Genomic DNA, 17,856 nt, shown 5'->3' with positions numbered 1-17,856 from the left:
TATGAAGCAGTAACAAAGAAATAAAAACAAAAACAAAACGAACCCCAGGTGATGAAATCGGCTCCGGAGCCGGAGCGGTTCTTACCTCGGGTCCTTGCAGACCGTGTCCCTGTGTGGGACGCAGACGCTCTCCACGTGAAAGCGACAGACGGTACAGGGTTGACAGGCGTACGACGTCCCGTCATTAAAGGTGTTGGGGGGGCACGGCACGTGAGGTCCCTGGTGGACCCCACCCCGGTCATCGTGACCACAGTTAGGGGTGACTTCACGTCCTATTCGATAATAATATAATATAATATAATATAATATAATATAATATAATATAATATAATATAATATAATATAATCTTCTTACCCGGAGAAGGTCGCTCACATGGAACACATTTATCTTTATCTCGGTCCCAGTACGTAGTTGTATTTTTGCAATGCTCCGAGTGGCCCGACATCTTTACTCTACAGCAAAAACGTCTGATTTCTTACACCCCCCACCCCCCATACACACACACACACACACACACACAAGGTGGAGCCTAATGAAACACGTGGCGCTGTCCTCCAGACCTGCCCTCTTATGGTAAAAACCTAAAAAAAATGAAAATGACGTCATGGGGCTTGCCCTCAGACTATGAGCTGCTACTACCCACAACACCTTCTTAGCTCCATCTTTGTAAAGCTGACCGAGATGAAGGAGTCTCTGCGCTGGCTAAAGCTGATCAGCTGCTGCCGCCGCCTTGAGCTCAGTTGGCTCGAAATGGTTGTCGGTCGCAGATGAGCAAACGGTGATAACTTTCTGACAATTTCATTCGAGTCCGCCCAGCGGTTTGTGAGGTATTTCGCTAGCAGGCAAACGGGGTCGATTTCCAACAGTTTAAGACTAAAGTTTTTAGATAAAGCTCTCGCTAAATGAGAAGCACTTGGATCAGGTGTTAAGCATTACTCTCAGCCACAACCACTCCAAATTTTAGCATGCTGTCTGTAAAATTCACTAAATTATAGCCATTTTTGTGTTCTCCGAGCTGAGTTGGCTGTGACGGCCATCTTGAATTGGATTGGCTCCAAAAGTTAATCAGTTGTAGATGTCCATTCAATAAATATAACCTAAAGGTTTTATTGAAATCTGTCCAGTGGGGTTTGAGATATGTTGCTAACAGACAAAGTTGACTCCAAATAGTAAATGTCAAGACTATAAACAAAAATCATATGCAATCTATCAGAGTTCGGAATATGTCGTGGGGATTGGTCTCAGCTATGACCGCGCCAAATTTTCGGTCAGTATCTGTAAAACTGACTGAGTTATAGCTATTTTTCTGCTTCTAAGATCAATTAGCTGTGGCAGCCATCCTGGGTCGATCACTTTCTGCAACTTTCTGTAAAATTAATCAAGTTTATGAGATATTTTTGGTAACAGACTTCTCTAGAAAAAAATAACATGTTTACAAAGACATTTTTAGAAATGACAAATTCTAAGATCATTCTGGAAAAAAAAAAAAAAACTGTTTCCGAGTGGATAAGGCCTTTGTCGTCTCCAGTCTGTTACCAGTATTCACAGGGAGCTTATGTTGCTAATGAAACATGTTAAGTGTAACGAGGCAAACAATCTGTTGTATAGGAGAAGCCAGGAATGAGTTATCCACTGTACTCTGAAGGGTACATTGGTAGTACTGCTGAGGCAGCAGGATGATGGAGCTTAGCTCTAGCTGGAGAGGATTTATCCCCTGAAGCCTTTCTCTGAGCCTTCCTTCCTTCCTGCTCAATGTCACTGAAGGTGCGGAGGTAAAACACCGATTCACGAGTTTCCAATGTCTGGCAAAGAATAACGACACCACATTCAGGTCAGTTCATTTCCTTTGCAACAAAAAAATCTACTTTTTCTAATTAAAAGCAACAACAGACAACATGTTTAAACTACTTTTGTTTAGCTATTTTGTGTGTGCTACATTTTGTTTTAGCTTATATTGGCATTAAACATTCCTGACAGTGTTCTCTTTCACTTTTAGGTCTTTAAAAAGAAAAATGCTTGCTGTGAAGGGACTACATAAGCACATTCTGCTGCTGGTGTTTCCCCCCCTCGCATTTTTGTGATGTATCCTAGTGTTGGAGAAGATTGGAATGGGGAGACCAGTGGGTGTTCTGGAACAGCAGAAACCACAGGAACCTTGGGAGTTTTTAGAACCACCCGGGAAAGGACTTCAAGAAAACCAATGTCTGTGACTTGTCAGCCACAAGCCATCATGGTGGTTCATTCCACCCCTTCAGGAGAGAAAATTCACTGTGAGAGCTACTTAATAAATGTAAGCCAGTGAGCTGTATTTCTGTAAATGGAATTTTTGAGGTTGTTTGTTGAAAAGCATTGCTACTTTAAACTAAAAAGCTAAATGACTATGGCCAAGACAAATCTTACCACATGATCAGTACACTAGAGCCCATATAAAAAGAATCTGATTTTTATTTTAACACTTAAAGGGTTACTAGTTATTGCCTCAAAGACTAACAATATAGTTTATTAATAAAATGTTTTAAAGTTAAAAAACAGGATTATATACCTATACATTTATCCTAACTCCCAGCTAAGCTTTCAGCTGTTCTTACATTTAAATCTCAAAGCTTGTCTTTTTAGAAGACTGCAACCACAGGAAGTCTTTAAAATATTTGTGAGCAGGCTGCTCCAGAAAATGCAGTGAACAGTGAAAGTGCACTGAGGAAGCTTAGAGTTACTGCAATTCACAGAACTACAGTGAACTCAGTGAACCTTTGGCAAAGATGTTGTTTTTAAAAAAAGAAGGTAATAAGTAATACCTTTTTTTTCCAGGCTGAGACAGGCAGCTCTCCAGCAACTGAAACCACACTCAACCCTTTTCCTGAGCTTGCAGCAGCCAAGAAACGCTACGAAAGCACAGCAGACATTTCTTGTCAAGATAGCCTCTGCCTGCTTCCGGTTTGCAGTCCTGACATAACAGCTGGAGAGCAAACCTTTTGTCGACGGTGTTCACTGAGAGAGACCAGCCACGTTTCACCGTTCCGTCGCCATGCCCTCAGCGTACCCAACATGGGCACCTTCAGTCCTTTCCACAGCACCCACCTCTCACCTGCGCACAGCAACATATCAAGCCCAGGCAGAGACGTGGAGAAGCTTGTCAAGGCTAAAAGCAAACTCCTGGAGAGCGAAAGCAACCAAACACCCAGACTTCCCCCAGAAATCAGAGAGCAACTCCGCTATGTATCCAAGGACGGGAAGTGTCGCGTCAACCTGGGCCACATTGATGAGAGGGGCCGTTTTCTGTCTGATATCTTTACCTCATTCGTGGATCTCCAGTACCGCTGGTTTTTATTTGTTTTCATGATGTGCTACATCACCACATGGTTCCTATTTGCTGGCCTCTATTATGTCAATGCATATTTTCGAGGTGACCTAGGACCTCCTCTTGGCAGCACTGAGAACCACCTCCTAGATCAAAAGCACTGTTATTTAGGTATAGACGGTTTCATTTCAGCTCTGCTCTTCTCCGTGGAGACGCAGCGTACGATTGGCTACGGGTCTCGTACCGTGTCTCCCGCCTGCCACGAGGGTGTCCTGCTGGTCATGATGCAGTGCATCGTTGGCTCCATGATAGATGCCCTCATGGTGGGTTGCATGTTTGTGAAAATATCCCGCCCCAAGAAGCGAGCTGAGACTCTTCTTTTCAGTCGCACTTGTGTCATCTCGAATCGTGACGATCAGCTGTGCTTGATGTTTCGTCTAGGAGACTTGAGAGAAAGCCACATGGTGGATGCAAAAGTTCGAGCCAAGTTAATCAAGTCCCGCCAAACAGCTGAGGGGGAGTTCCTTCCACTTGAGCAGACAGAGATTGACCTGGGTTATGAATCTGGGTCAGACCGACTTTTCCTGGTGGAGCCTCAAGTCATTAAGCACAATATTGATGTCAAGAGCCCCCTGTGGAACCTGGGCCCGGAGCAGCTCAGACGGCAGCAGTTTGAGATCATTGTGATCTTGGAAGGAATTGTTGAGGCCACAGGTGAGTTACCAGAAAGAGTAGTACTTAAAAAGATGAGATAGAAATGTACTTTCAGTTCAAAATCCAGAGAAAAATCCAGATTAATCAAAAAAGTTTAGCACCGTCTCATGCCTACAGAACGATGATTTTCATTTAGTTTTGTGAACCTGGTCTAATTGCATCAGAAATTTTGCTTCTTTTCTTCGCACGTGATTTTTATGAAGCACGCTTCATATCAACATTTTCCAATAACGCTATAGAGGATAATCATTTAATTACAATTAAAGTCATCAATCTTATGTTTAAGATGTATGACCAAAAACAAGTTTATTACCAGATGCTTCGCCACAATCTTCAGTAAGTTTTCACTTATTACGTCTTTACAATTTTAATTTTTATTTATTTTTTTTGTCTGGGTATATTTGAAAGGCTTTTCCTTAAGTTGTCTTTGTGTGTGTGTGTGTGTGTGTGTGTGTGTGTGTGTGTGTGGGGTGGGGGGGGTTGCTTGTCTCGGACTCAGTTAATTCTAAAGCATCATACATTAAACCTGTTTTCTTTATTTTTTCCTTTAAGAGCTTCCCACAGATTTATTTGATTTAGCACAGAGATTGCAATGGAAATTCCCAAAGTTAGTTTCTTGTTTTAAAGGAGCTTGTGATAAATATTTTGGCTTCTTTAAGCTCACCATTCTAAAAAAGAAAAAAAAAAAGGAGGGGGGGAGGGGGTGCTAACTGAACGAGCTTGTTTGCAGGAGAATAAATATTTTTCTTTCTGTCTTCTGTCATTGTTCTGTTTTACTCTGGATGATTATGGTTTCAGACAAATTGAAGAGAATGCTGTGAAGGCTGCAAAAAATCTAAACACTGAGCCCCCTGTTTCCCAGTCCTTTTTTTTTTTTTACATCTTTGACCAAACATCCTGCAACTGAAAAAACAAAAAAATCCAAACATACCACAGACTGTAACAACACAGACGTTTTATGAGCATCTGTGAGTCTTAAAGCCGTTCATAGTCACTTGTAGAATTACCACCAGTTACTAATGTTTAAACTAATGTAAACCTTGACGTCACCACCAGTATACAGTCACAGGGTGGGTGTGTAGAAGTTTGTTTCATGAGAGGAAACTCAGCACAGGGTGATGTTCCTGCCTTAAATGTTTCAGTCGATCTTTCAAGCCAGAGGATTTTCAGAATAAAAGAACATTTAAAAGCAATTTCAAGCACTTATAAAACAGTAATGAAACATTCAGATCACTATTTGGCAAAATCAAGTGCTGTACCTTCACTCATTCAGGTAAATGTAATTCTCCTTGTTGCTCAGCTTCCTTTTTAAAGACTAAATAACTTTGCGCTTAAACCTACTGACAAATGTTTGATATTTAAAATCTAAATCATGAAGAATGAGTATAAATAAATAAATGTTGACTCGCTGTTTGGAAAGACGATTAAGTTCTAGGAAAAATTCCAGGAGTTTGTTGAACTGAAATTGTTTACATGTTTGAGCCACTTGATTTTGTGTTGGGATGCACACACGGTGACACCATGTGGCACATAATGTGTATTGCAGTGGTTCTGTTTGACATAATCCACACTAACAGCTTCACCCATCTCACTATACTGAAACAGGAATGATGTGCCAAGCCAAAACATCCTACATCGAAACGGAGATTGAGTGGGGCGCTCGCTTTGAACCATGCATGATGCGGGAGAAGGGCTCGTTCAGAGTGGATCTGCGTCGGTTCCACACCACCTACAAGGTGCCGCTGCCCAACTGCAGCGCCAGCCAAGCTCACCAGCTAATGGCTCTGGCAGAGTGTCGAGCCCAAAGCCACAAAGCCTGCAGAAACTGGGAGGCCTGGGGAGAGGGACTCACCATGGAGGAGAAAGAGAAGTCTTCCTCTCAAAGACTGTTTACTATTGGGGACATTCAGGAGGAAAGAATCTCCGAAGGTAATGAAAATGAAGCAACTGGGGAGAATAGCATAATGTAACAAAATCATCTACAATAGTTGTTAGACATTTTTTAAATCATAGAATTTATATCGCTTAATTCATCAGTGAGAAACTTGTGATTTTTTCACATACATTTAACATGTTATAGTAGAAGCACAGGTGTAAATTAATAAATGAAAAAATGCACAGATGTACTGTATTTTTTTGTAGTTGTACATCCAATGATTACTTTCTGGGAGTTTCATTAAAATACATCCAGTGTTCCATGAGATATTTTGCTAACAGGCACATTTACACACGTGCACACAGACATACAGACATGGGGGAAAACATTACCATTCACCTTTCACCTTTGGCCAATATTAAAGTTCAAACAATTAAAGGTCCCTGCATAAATGTCGGGACCTGAATCCTTATAGTTGGTCTCCTTTCAGATGGACCCCACTATGCTATAAAAACTGACAAACACGCACATACACACACACACACCCACACCCACACACACACACACACACACACACACACACACACACACACCTAGCTCATTTGACTTTTTTCTTCTTTTGAGAACATTATGTTGATCATAACCGCTACAAGCCAAACACGCACTGTTAAAAAACAATCTATTTGTTTGAAAACTAAAAACGGATTTGCTACCATAACAAAATGCAGATATTGTCATTTTAAATGGGGCTTTGATGGAGAGACTTATTGAAAGCAGTAAGCACGATCAGTCTATGTGCTGTTAAAAGAAAAAGTACACATTTTATTATTCAGTAGAGGGTTGTGTTTTTTTTTTTTTTACATAATTATGTTTAATCTAAAACCATGATTCTATAGAGTATTTTGTTAAAATGATACACAAATATTTTATAAAATGACCCCTGTTCCTTGAGACTTTTAACATTTGCACCTGCATCCCTTTTAATATCTGTACAAATGATGAACATTGCAAGGATTGCTCTTTTTTTGTGAGCTTTTTAATTTAATGATGCATTCGTAGTCCAAGACATTCCTCTCTTAAAGACATGAGATGCTAAACAAACTAAACAATCAATCATTTTTTGCCCCACATATACAGTGTAATGCTGTTAAACTCCAAAACTGCATTTCAGTGGAAATTAGCCCGAAAGCTATACTCAAAGCTCCCCCCAGGAAACAACACATAATGTGACATACTGCCAACATTCTGGTGTCAGATACCTACTATATAGATGCTAAATACTATTTCAATTGTAAAAAAAACAATTTCAAATACTTAAAATCTAAACTGTACATAAAGATCAGTAGGTGAATGTTTAAGTCTTTGAGAATAGTGACAGGAGCAGAAAACACAAGAAACCCAATAATGAGGGAGAAGAGATGAAGACTTAGTTTGCAGACAAAGTTGCGAATGCTACATTGTTCTAATGACACCCCAGTGAAATAAACTAGGCTGAATGAAAGAGCCTTCACACCGCCTTTAGTAAATTATAGTCTTTTAGCCTCTTTTATATTTACACATATAGGAGCTTTGCTGCAGTGCCAAAAGTTCAAGTCATTTAGATGGAAGAATGCCCCTTTTACAAAATAAAAGACCAGAACATCACAATTTTGAGGAATGAAATAAGTTAAGAGAAAAACAACAACATTAAGTACAATAATATGTATAATGATAACAAATAATAGTTTCAACCAGAAAAAAAGAAACTTTTCTACAGTTTCTGTGTCACTTCAGGTCCCTTTTTTGGCATTTTAGTTTAAGCTTTATTACAGGGAAAATGTTGTGTTATGTCCACTTGAGGGCGCAATAAACTGGCTTCAAACTCGGAAAGAGCTCAGACAGCGAGTCAAATAATTTTGAAAGTCAGAGGGAGGATTCCTGCGTCACTCATCGAGGATTGGACACCGATGCGGCTTTAAAGCTTGATAAACACTTTCAGAACCTTTCCTGTCACTGGAAAACTGTGTTGTCATCATCTGTTCTATAATTGTGAATTCAAATTGATGAGTTTCAGTATGTATACATGTTTACACCCCTGATAGCCTAGTTTGTGTTCATGTATCGCCTCAAAAATGTTCAAAAACTCTGCAGGCCTCTTCTCAAATCTGAACCTTCAGATGAAATCGTATGACTGCAGCTCTCTGAACAATAATTTAACAGCCTACATGAGAAAGCCCCTACTGAAGCTGCAGTTTGTGAGGTGCAGAGGCTCATATGTGGGAGATGTACAGGTAGGTGCTGCTGATGCTCCAGTCGGGGGGGAAGTCCTGCACTGCGTGGCTCTTGATGTGTCTCTGCATGGCCACCAGGCTGCTGCAGAACTCTAGGCACACGGTGCACTGGTAGGGCGCAGCTCCGCCATGCGTCCGCAGGTGCTTGATCATGGCTGAGTAGTCCCGTGAGCGCTGACCACAGAGCCGACACTCGAACGGTTTCTCTCCTTGAAGACACAGGAAGGAAGACGTTAAAGAGTGCAGAGGGGTGTAGTTGCATGAGAGAGGGTATTCATTACCACTGTTGTTCCATTTGGTCATTTTTCAATTGTTTTTTTATATTTTTTTTGAATTGTTACTTTTGAATTTTAGGTCAGTAGTTGGTTGTATTATTACTAACCTATATTACTTGACTGACATTTCTCTTTCCTTTCCAGAGATGAATTATGCAGCTAAATGAATCTACATTTAGGGGGACACTTTTATGCAAATCATCAGGATTTGCATAACTTTAAAGCTACGTATGTTCCATTTAGCCAGATTGCTTCTTTGATTGTAGGTCAGTGTAACAACCCCCCCCCCCAGAAAAAAAAAAAAAAAATCTAAATATGTAACACTAAAATGTATTAAATGTTAAAATTTGAACAAATATGGTTCAACATAAATCATTGAAAAAAATGACTTTTTAAAATCTGCATATTCAACTTAAAGTAAAATATAAATCATGTATAATCAACATATAAAATTCTTCAGATGAAATAAAAAAATATATATATTTTTTATTCAGTTACTGTGCTGTTTAAGTGCTAACCAGTTAAAAAATGTTTTCTTGAGTCTTTGATTTTGTTCTAAATTAAACTTTCAGACTACAGCGTTTTGATGACTTTTCAGTTAACGTTTACAACAATATTTAAATACAAGACATTTAAAAAGAAGCACTTGCTTGAAAAAAATAGCTGCGTTATACAAAAATACAGTTGTTGTGATGCAGTCTTGATCTTCACTGTTGATTGATAGATTTTCCACCTCATGGAAGTTTCAAAACTGACAGTTTCAGTTTTCTTCACAATATTAAAATGAGTGGAAAACAGTTAGCTGCCAGGAAGATGGTTGAAAATCAAAAACAATCTTTGCTTTGGAAAATGTTCACCACTTACGCAAACCAGGGGTACAACCAATGGGGGCTGGGTGGGAAATGCCCCCCCCCCCCCCCCCCCTAAAAAAAAAACGAAGCAGATCAGTATCAGAAGACTATTTCCTAAATACCATGGTGCAGTTTTTTTTAAATAGCCTTTAAAAGATAACAGCATAATAAAATTCCTAACTTTCTGTTAAGGATTTTGATTTTAGTGTTTAACCCAAATACTGCATATAGACAGACCACTGATGGGAACCAGGAAGGCGAAGCCAGAATGGGGCCGATCTTCCCTGCTGGCTGGTTCCAGTTTTAAGTCCCGCTCCCTCCGTGTAAAAAAATACAAAACATTGTTAATAAGTTGTTTCTGCTTAATAGAAAGGTCATGTGACACCATGATTGTGTGTGGGGGAGGAGGTGGGACTTAAAGACGCACACCGTTAATGCGGAGATGATGGCTCCAAAAAGGGTACAACATGGCAGCTTCTGTAAAATGGTTCCTGCTCACTTTGATTCCCAACAACGAGAGAAGGTGGTGACTCCTGGTCTATCGATATAACATATGGTTCCACCCCAAGGTTAAATGGTTCCACCCCATAGGACAAATGCTTAGAGGTACGTGTTCTAAACCACCTAAAACCAATGTTAATGGTTTAAAAGATTCAACACTGAAATATCTGGCTAAAAATTAGCACATCATCTCTGACTTATTAAGCCCTTCAAGAAAACTGTCTGTTCTGTCAGTTTTTAGAGACAAGTTCACTTGAAACAAATTATGCTATTATGGTCAAGTACATGAATGTCTTTGTATTTTTTTATACTTTAAAATATTTCCCCTTGTTGGCCCAATTTATCCCACTTCCCTTTATACTTGGCCTGACACTTAGTTTGGATCTTTTTATCAGATATACAGTTTTGTCCCCAAAAAGTATTTGCCATCTTGTGTGGAGGTTTAACCTTCGGCTGAATGGTCTGAGTGGGAAACTGACGCATTTTTAGCAGCATCACAAGTTGCTCAGTGGAGGTTCCGAATGATCCGCGCCAACTTACCAGTGTGGACGCGGTGGTGCGTATCGAGTTGATGTTTAAGGCTGAACTTTTTGGGACAGTGTTTGCACTGGTAGGGTTTTTCTCCCCTGTGGTCCCCCCTGGTCTCTGTCTCGTGTTGCACAACGTGCCTTCCGCAGAACTCACATCCAGCAAAACCTTTTCCTGCAGCAAACAGAAAAACAAGACGGTTGGCAACTGAAGGTGTGAACATGTTGGTCAGGGGTAAACATTACTGATAAATGTATACATTGTTTTCATTTGTGAAACAGGATGTACCATTGCACAAGTTTCTGCAAAACCTTGACTTTTGAGAAAAAAAAAGATCTGCAGGCCGCCAGCATATTCCAAGTGAACGTACATTTATTTTAAAGCAAATACTAATTGGTTTGGTTTGGAGGTTTAACAACAAAAACTCTATTTTACAGATGATTTAATTAATGATTAAAGTCGTTCTAAAGAAGCAGCTTTGTGTTTCAGAAGTTCTGCGGTAGGAAAATCGTTTGATCTTATCTTCTTCAACTTTGTAAACATGCATTTTCACTATTTTCTGACACATTTTAAAACAAATTTTTGGTTTAATAGCTGAAGGTTTCTAACTTTCTAATGAACTGATTGTGACCGAGCTGTTTTTGTGCAATTGTGACACATGTGGCCTCGCTGACCTGAGCAAAGTTTCATGCCAAAGCTTTAAAACGTACAATAAAAAGGCATCACTGGGGCATGTTTCAGCAGCAAGATTCTATTTTTGTTTAGCATTCTGTTGCATGACAATAGATTTGGTGTGTTTAAGCCTATTTTCCTGTCAGCTCGCACACACATCAGGTTAAAATATATACTGTGAAAGTTTTCACAACTCGACAGGTTTTAGGATGCCTTGAGAGAAAATGTGGCCTTCACAGTAGCCTTTAGACAGGATGCCGAAATACAAAACAAGTATACTGTAGTGGAGGAGGGGGAGACAGGAGACAATGAACCACAAGAATTGAACACTTACCACTCTAAACGCAACCTGTTGTATGTTGTCTGCGTGTTTCCTGTCTAATGCATCGCTTCACGTCTCACTTTGAAAATACGTGTACATTTTACAACGCGTACATTTTTAATGAATCCCAACTTAGAGATATTTTATTTAAATAGAAGCAGAAGAAGAAGAAGAAGAAAGGCTGCACCGGATCCCCCCCTTTATTTAAGCACAGTTTTCTCACCGCTGTTGAAATGTGGAAATAATGTTCCACTGAGCAGAGGATACTCAGCCACAGATAGTCTTAATCAGTCTGATTGTACAGTTAAACGTGCTTGTATTCAGGCGCATGCCCAACCGCAAATCCTGTTTGCTTTGCTCAACTTTGCTCTCCGTTCGTATCAGAGGCGCTTATCACAGCATATGTTTGAGTCTTTTGGCATGGGACAAACCACTCTTTTTCGCTGCAGCACATACTGTACTGCATATATCAAGCTGTATCGAGTAACCACACTACTGCTCCTATTGCACCATGCTCTCAAAACCACAACTCTCTTTATCACTTTCCATTACGTAGCTGGAGCCTGCCAAGGTTAGGGGTCATGACAAGAACTCACTTAATGTCTTGTTAAATCCCCCTATTTAATTTTTTTCTTTTTTTTACACCAAATAATCACTTCTACAGCTGGTTTTGTATTATCAACAGTCTGCTCAGTGTGCTGCTTTGGTTCAAAGTTTTTCCTTTTTTACATTTTTATATAATTACCTGTGGAGGCTGACTCACGCACCATCGGATCACCGAGGAGTCTTCTGCTGCAGTGCTGGCAGTTTTCAGCTTTTTCAGAGGCTTTTGGCACTTCCGAATAACTGCGAGAAGCACAATATTTTGTGTCAGAGTCGCAAAAATATGATCGCTTGTGATTTTGAGCTAAAATCTGAAAAACAAAATAAATTAAAGACGTACTTCAGCAGGCACATGAGGCAAGCAAAACTTTTCTTTAGTTTTGCACAGAAAGTTTGTTAATTGTGCTTTTCTTCCTCTTTAATCCCAAACCAAAAGCTTTTACAGCATTTCTTTGAGGTATAGTAAACTTTTGTCATCAAATGTTCGAGTAGAGGAAACAGGAGAGCGTGGGATATACCAGCGAAAAGCTCCCTCTCCCCCAACCCCCTCCACAAACGTGTATTGTTTTGAAGAACTTTTTGTGGTGCGAACACAGCCTGTCGAAACAGAAGTTGCTTTTGTGGGTGGAAAATCTTAAAATTAGCAAAAGAAGGGAGATTTAGGGGGCTCCCCTTTACTCACAGTTTGATTTTCAGATGTGGAAGACTCGAAAGAATTGGGTAACTCGTGTTTTAAAAAGAAAAAAAACACATCGATTTTCACAGTGTTTTTTTTAAGTGAAGACTGTGATAATTCCTTAATAACCAGAGAACAATAATGAAACCGTTAAAAATTAAAGGCATCACACACTGCTTTCCATGCTAAAGATTTAAACTGAAACCATTCTTTGATGTTGAAAATTTATTTGGTCAAATCTTGGAAATAACATTATGCATCATCTCGCATAATATTGTGAGATCTTGTGTGATCTCGAAGTAAACCCAAGATCTGTTAGTGCTCGAAGTATGTTTTAGGGATGATTCTCAGGTACTGCCACACCAAACTTTGGCTCAATGTCTATAAAATCTATTGATTTATAATCACGTTTGTGTTTCCAAAGTTTAATTAGCTGTTACGAATCATGTTGACTCTAAAAGTCAGATAGTTGTAGATGTACATCCAGTGATTAATCTTTGAGAGTTTCATTAAAATCTATTGAATGATTCCTAAAATATTTTGCAGACAAACAAACATAGGTAATTACATGATTGCCTGCCTTCCATGTTGGCGGGTGGTAATTATGGAAACTGAAAGCTAGATTTAGATCATTTAAATCAAAATGTACAACTTCTGTTCATTTGAAGTGTTGAAACCTAGATTACGGTTTCTTAAAAGGCTTTGATAAAGTTGAACTGGCAGCGAAGAGTTAACAGGTGAAACCGATCTAGCAGGAAAGTGCAGGAGGCTTGATCACGCACACATCTACCCAAGCAGCAGTGAGTCAGGTACGGTAGCTGTTGCAAAGGAACAACTGAGCAAGTTAGGGGGTTCTAAATGACTCTGCAGTAGGAAAAACATGGGAGACAATGAGTGAAAATTAAAAAAAAAACAAAAAACTGAAGTTTCCAAAATCATGTCAGAAGTCAGACTTACCTCATCTCAGTGCTTTGATTTGTTTGGCTCAGTCTTTTTCGCTTCAGCAGGCCGTGTTTGATCATGCTGCCCATCCGCGAGGTTCCGGTGTAAAGGTTCTGGGTGTAATGGGGAGGGAAATGTGAGTAGGCCATTGCAGAGTTCTGAAATGGACTTTGAAAGTGGGAACTAAGTAAAGGGAACATATGTGGAGTAGACAGGGACAAGGGGTACACTAAGGAGGACTGGTTTGAGGGCTGAAGGGGATGAGCTGCTACCAGGTTTGAATAGTTTTCTGCTATCCGCCGTAAGGTGTTCAGGTGTGTCTCAGAGTCCCACATGCTTTTGGGGAAAGTCCAAGGGGAAGAGAATGACGAACTGCTAGTTGTGGGCCTCGTAATGGCGCTTTCACTGCTGCAGAATGTTGCAGAAACAGGGGACAGTCTCATCTTCTTTCTTGGGGATTTTAAACCATTGTTGACATTTGGGGAATCAGCATTACTAAGACATGCTTTCTCTGCTGGGGAAGAAGTCTCTTGGACTTGGTCCTCCTGAACTAGACTTTCCTTTTCCTTTGGATCCTCCTCATCTACAATTCTCCTTTCCTCTTTGGCATCTGCATTCTCTCTTGTTTGCTCCTCTTTTCCAGCTTCCAGAGTCTTCAGTTGCTTGCGGCACTGGTCCTCCAGCAGCTGCATTTCCAACAGCTGGGCAGCCTTAAGCAGCAGACGCAGATCCTTCACAGGCACCTCGAGAGCTTGGGTGTAGGTGAAGTCCAGAACCTGCTGGAAGGTGTGGGGTAAGAAGTAGTCCAGAGTGCAGTGGATCGGGCTGTCTGTGTCTCCTCGGGCTAGCTGCTGAGCTAAGGTTCTGCTGACGCAGGCCAGAACGAGCCGATGGGCCCTGAAAATCTGACTCTGTACAGAGATGATGGCATCACATAGCAACCCTGAGCGACGTAAGGCATCTGCCTGCTGCAGGAAGTGAAAGTATTGGGTGTTGTTGAGTCGAATCATTTTTGCAGTTTCTAGAAATATTAGCAAGGGTCTGAGAAGAAAAAGCCACAAAGAGAGATGCTATCAGATAATGCCCACTCTGAGTTAAGATCAGTTCTCTGTTTTTTTTGGGTTATTTGACATTTCTAAAGCATGAAAATCAATTTGCAAATAAACAGCAGGAATCAGTCTGTGATTACAATATCTTATGTGTCACTGTGGGTTGAACTTATTTCCCTCTAATATAGTGTTTCCTACAGTAAGAATTAAATATACATTTCAAGTTAAATATTTTTAAGAAACATATGATAAAGAATTTCTTTTAGTCGTTGAACCAACTTATACAGTTTTTTTAAATATATATATATATATATATTTAAAAATGTTTAGTCAGTGACGCTCACTTTTTTTTTTTTTTTTACTTAGCAGGAATTTTCTTTCTCAATCACAGCTGTGTATCTTATCAGGTTCTAACATTTGCCTGGTACTGTGGAAATGTACTAGTTTATGTGACAGCTTTGATATTCGCAGAGCGCAGGCACACTCTAAAGCCGCAAAGCCCTAACAGTATATGAAACCATGACTAATGACTGTACAATCGAGAAAACTTGAGTGAAGTTCAAACGTCAACAACAATAAGACTGTATTTAGGTGTGATAAACATCAAATGCAAGAGTGTGCAGGGGTGTAATATGTAAATATGTCAGGATGATACACAAATAATTGGAATTTGACATCTAAAATTGAGAGTACATGAATGAAAATGCTGTAGCGTTGGGCTGGGAGTATCTTATGTCTGAGAGGTGAAGGCTTAAAATGGACACTTCTGGTTAAAGAATATTAAAATATAGAAAACCGATCATATTTAGTTTTTTATCCACACAGTAAAAAAAAATACTAATTTGTTCATCTAGTAGTCTGACTGTAAATGCAAATTTGATGTAAATCAAAATTACATTTACTGTAGTTAAAAGAACTGATAAGCTTAGATTTCCAAAACTCTCTTTAGTGCTCCCGTTAAACTAGTTTCTGAAAACCTTTTACAGTGTTGCATTAAGAAAAACACGCTCTCAGTTACTGTATTTTAAGTTTTAAAAATTGCAGCAGTCTTCCTAACTTTTTGCAACATATTTATACAGCCTTTTTTAGTGACATACTGTTTGTTGAGTGCGGCGCTTACAAGCAGCATTGAGAGTGAAAGTGACAGAAGTGCAACTTGCTTCGCGATACATACTGTACAGAATACGGCAAGCTCGAGGTTTCACTTGGAGGTGCAACTGATAATCAAAAAACAATAAAAAAGGCACCATAATATGCTAAAACAGTATAATATGGAATAACTATTTTTGAGCTCACACAGAAATAATCCTGCAAGTCAAGCGTACATCTGTCCATAAAAAGCACGTCATCAGCGTACGTGATTATAAGGTGCACCGAAGAGCATTTTATTCACTATGACATTTGCAGCTGTGATCAATATGATCTTCAAATGTTAAATAAGTAAGATAAGGAATATTATTACGCTGGCACAAAAATAATCCTGTGAGTCAAGCATACATTTGTCTTTAACCGCACATCATCTGCGCATATAATTACATTTGCAGCTATGCTCAATATGATCCCAAAATGGTAAATAAGAATGATATTGTGTTAATAGTTTTTTGAGCTGCACGGAATCAATTCATCAAGTCAAGCAAGTGGTTTATGTACAGTTGTATATCTGTTCAGAAAAGCACATCATCTGCGTACATGATTATAGGTGGACCAGACAGCAGTTTTTTGACTACAACGTCAATATTAGCATAGCTTTATTTTAAAAATGCTGTTTGGTTACAACACTGTTATAATGCTATTACATCTCTTGCTCTCTCTATATGTGTGTGTGTGTATAATAATAATAATAATAATATTAATAATATGAACAATAATGATAATAATAATACAATCTAATTAGCTTATGTGACTGTATTTTTTGTGTTAATTAATATGATGTTAGAACTGTTACATTTTTTTATTTGTACATTTATTTTGACTCCAACCAAAAACAACTACAAAAATGGGAATTTTCCAATTATCTCCTCATGTACCTTTGGCCTTGTTTGGTTATTTTTGGTCCCTTAGAAATTTCTTTTTTGGTAAGATCTTGTAGTTATATTCTACTTTATCGTGTGCACTAGATTTTTACCTCAGTTAGTGCAGCCATTTGTGTTCAGATCATTGCGGTGCACCCCGCTCTCCCTGACCCCAGCAGGGAATAAATGGGTTTATAGAATATATGTTACAGTAGTGCTTTCTGATGACTGGAGGCCTTTGAATGAAAAACTGCTCTAAAACTCTACCTGGTTTTGTTGGGTTTACGTACTTACTGAGCAAGTCCAAATCTTTGAAATGTACTAGATCTTGCAATAAACCTTTCATGCGTAACAGTCATCTCCCTCCTCGCCGCTGTTCAAATCAACAGTGCTCTCTTGCAGAGTTCAGGCATCGATAGTTGGTGTGTGAGCCTCATCTACTCACACTACAGTAGAACCTAATTGCTTACACAGGGGAAAACCTTGCAAGCGTATGTGAGATTTACACATCCTTTAACAAACAGGACATGAACCTATTGTCACAGCTCACTTTGTCAAAGGCTGAAGTCACAGGAGAGATTTGAAAGACTCTGTGGGCTACAAAAAAGCACAGCGGCACAGTGCTAGTTTTCTTTCTTTTTTTCTTTTTCTTTCACAGGATACCAAAATGAGCAAAGACGAGCCGAGTTAAAGAGCATCTACTTTGGTTTCAAGTCTCAGAAGCGACAGAAGATGCATGAATGAGGCACTTACCCGCTAGTTAGTGAATATTCTCCCTGGAGAGCGATGAGCTGCCTACATCATGACTGTGAAGTGACTTGTGAAGTGACATGTCTGTCGGGGCACAGGTTAGGCTGTAGGACAAGGTGGTTTCCTCTCTGTCTCTGCAGTCCCTCCTCTTTAAGTGTCTTATTGGTGCGTAGATTACAACGTTAAATGGCCTGTTTGCTATAAGAAAACGTGGACATTTTCTTCTACGTGAACTTCAATTTAATTTTAAATGTTTTTTTTTTTAAATTTAGGTTTTAGTTGCTATTCACTTCTTCTCTTTGCACAGAGAGTAAACTAGAAATTGAAAGAAACTGAGAAACGTAAGACGAAGAAAAACAAAATGAGGACAGCGGTTGGATATTTGTGTATCTGTCTGATGCTGTACACCTCTGCAGGCTCTCCCCTCCAGCATCATTCGCTGGTCACTACATTAATAGACTGTTCAGTGCTGAGACAAAAACCACTTGAAAGTGGCTGGTTTGTGACAGGAAACAT

General features: G+C 39.5%; 3 protein-coding genes across 3 annotated transcripts in view; 1 reads left to right on the top strand and 2 right to left on the bottom strand.

Annotated features, from left to right (window-relative positions):
- igflr1 (IGF-like family receptor 1) overlaps nucleotides 1-739 on the bottom strand; it is a 9,595-nt gene extending 8,856 nt beyond the window's left edge. Inside the window, exons 1-2 of the mRNA XM_037980326.1 lie at nucleotides 356-739; nucleotides 85-272 (exon numbers count right to left, since the gene is read on the bottom strand). Of these exons, the coding sequence (XP_037836254.1) occupies nucleotides 85-272; nucleotides 356-446 (279 nt within the window). The 5' untranslated portion in view covers nucleotides 447-739. The remainder of the gene's footprint in view (nucleotides 1-84; nucleotides 273-355) is intronic.
- Nucleotides 672-6,175, top strand: LOC108241920 (G protein-activated inward rectifier potassium channel 3). The gene is made up of 5 exons (XM_017426410.3): nucleotides 672-779; nucleotides 1,610-1,832; nucleotides 1,998-2,291; nucleotides 2,810-4,013; nucleotides 5,619-6,175. The coding sequence occupies exons 3-5, from the start codon at nucleotides 2,082-2,084 to the stop codon at nucleotides 5,981-5,983; spliced, it is 1,779 nt and encodes a 592-aa protein (XP_017281899.1). The 5' UTR covers nucleotides 672-779; nucleotides 1,610-1,832; nucleotides 1,998-2,081; the 3' UTR covers nucleotides 5,984-6,175.
- Nucleotides 6,176-6,718: 543 nt separating this feature from the next.
- zbtb32 (zinc finger and BTB domain containing 32) lies at nucleotides 6,719-17,539 on the bottom strand. Its single transcript, XM_017426411.3, has 5 exons — nucleotides 17,344-17,539; nucleotides 13,545-14,570; nucleotides 12,054-12,154; nucleotides 10,327-10,488; nucleotides 6,719-8,368 (listed from the first exon to the last, which is right to left on the bottom strand). Exons 2-5 carry the CDS (start codon nucleotides 14,537-14,539, stop codon nucleotides 8,139-8,141), a joined length of 1,488 nt encoding a protein of 495 aa, XP_017281900.1. The 5' UTR covers nucleotides 14,540-14,570; nucleotides 17,344-17,539; the 3' UTR covers nucleotides 6,719-8,138.
- Between the last annotated feature and the right edge of the window lie 317 nt (nucleotides 17,540-17,856).

This window comes from Kryptolebias marmoratus, linkage group LG16 (assembly GCF_001649575.2).
Source record: "Kryptolebias marmoratus isolate JLee-2015 linkage group LG16, ASM164957v2, whole genome shotgun sequence".
NCBI classification, from domain to species: domain Eukaryota; kingdom Metazoa; phylum Chordata; class Actinopteri; order Cyprinodontiformes; family Rivulidae; genus Kryptolebias; species Kryptolebias marmoratus.
Note: the sequence above shows the minus strand (reverse complement) of the source record. Positions and strands in the feature narration are given on the sequence as shown.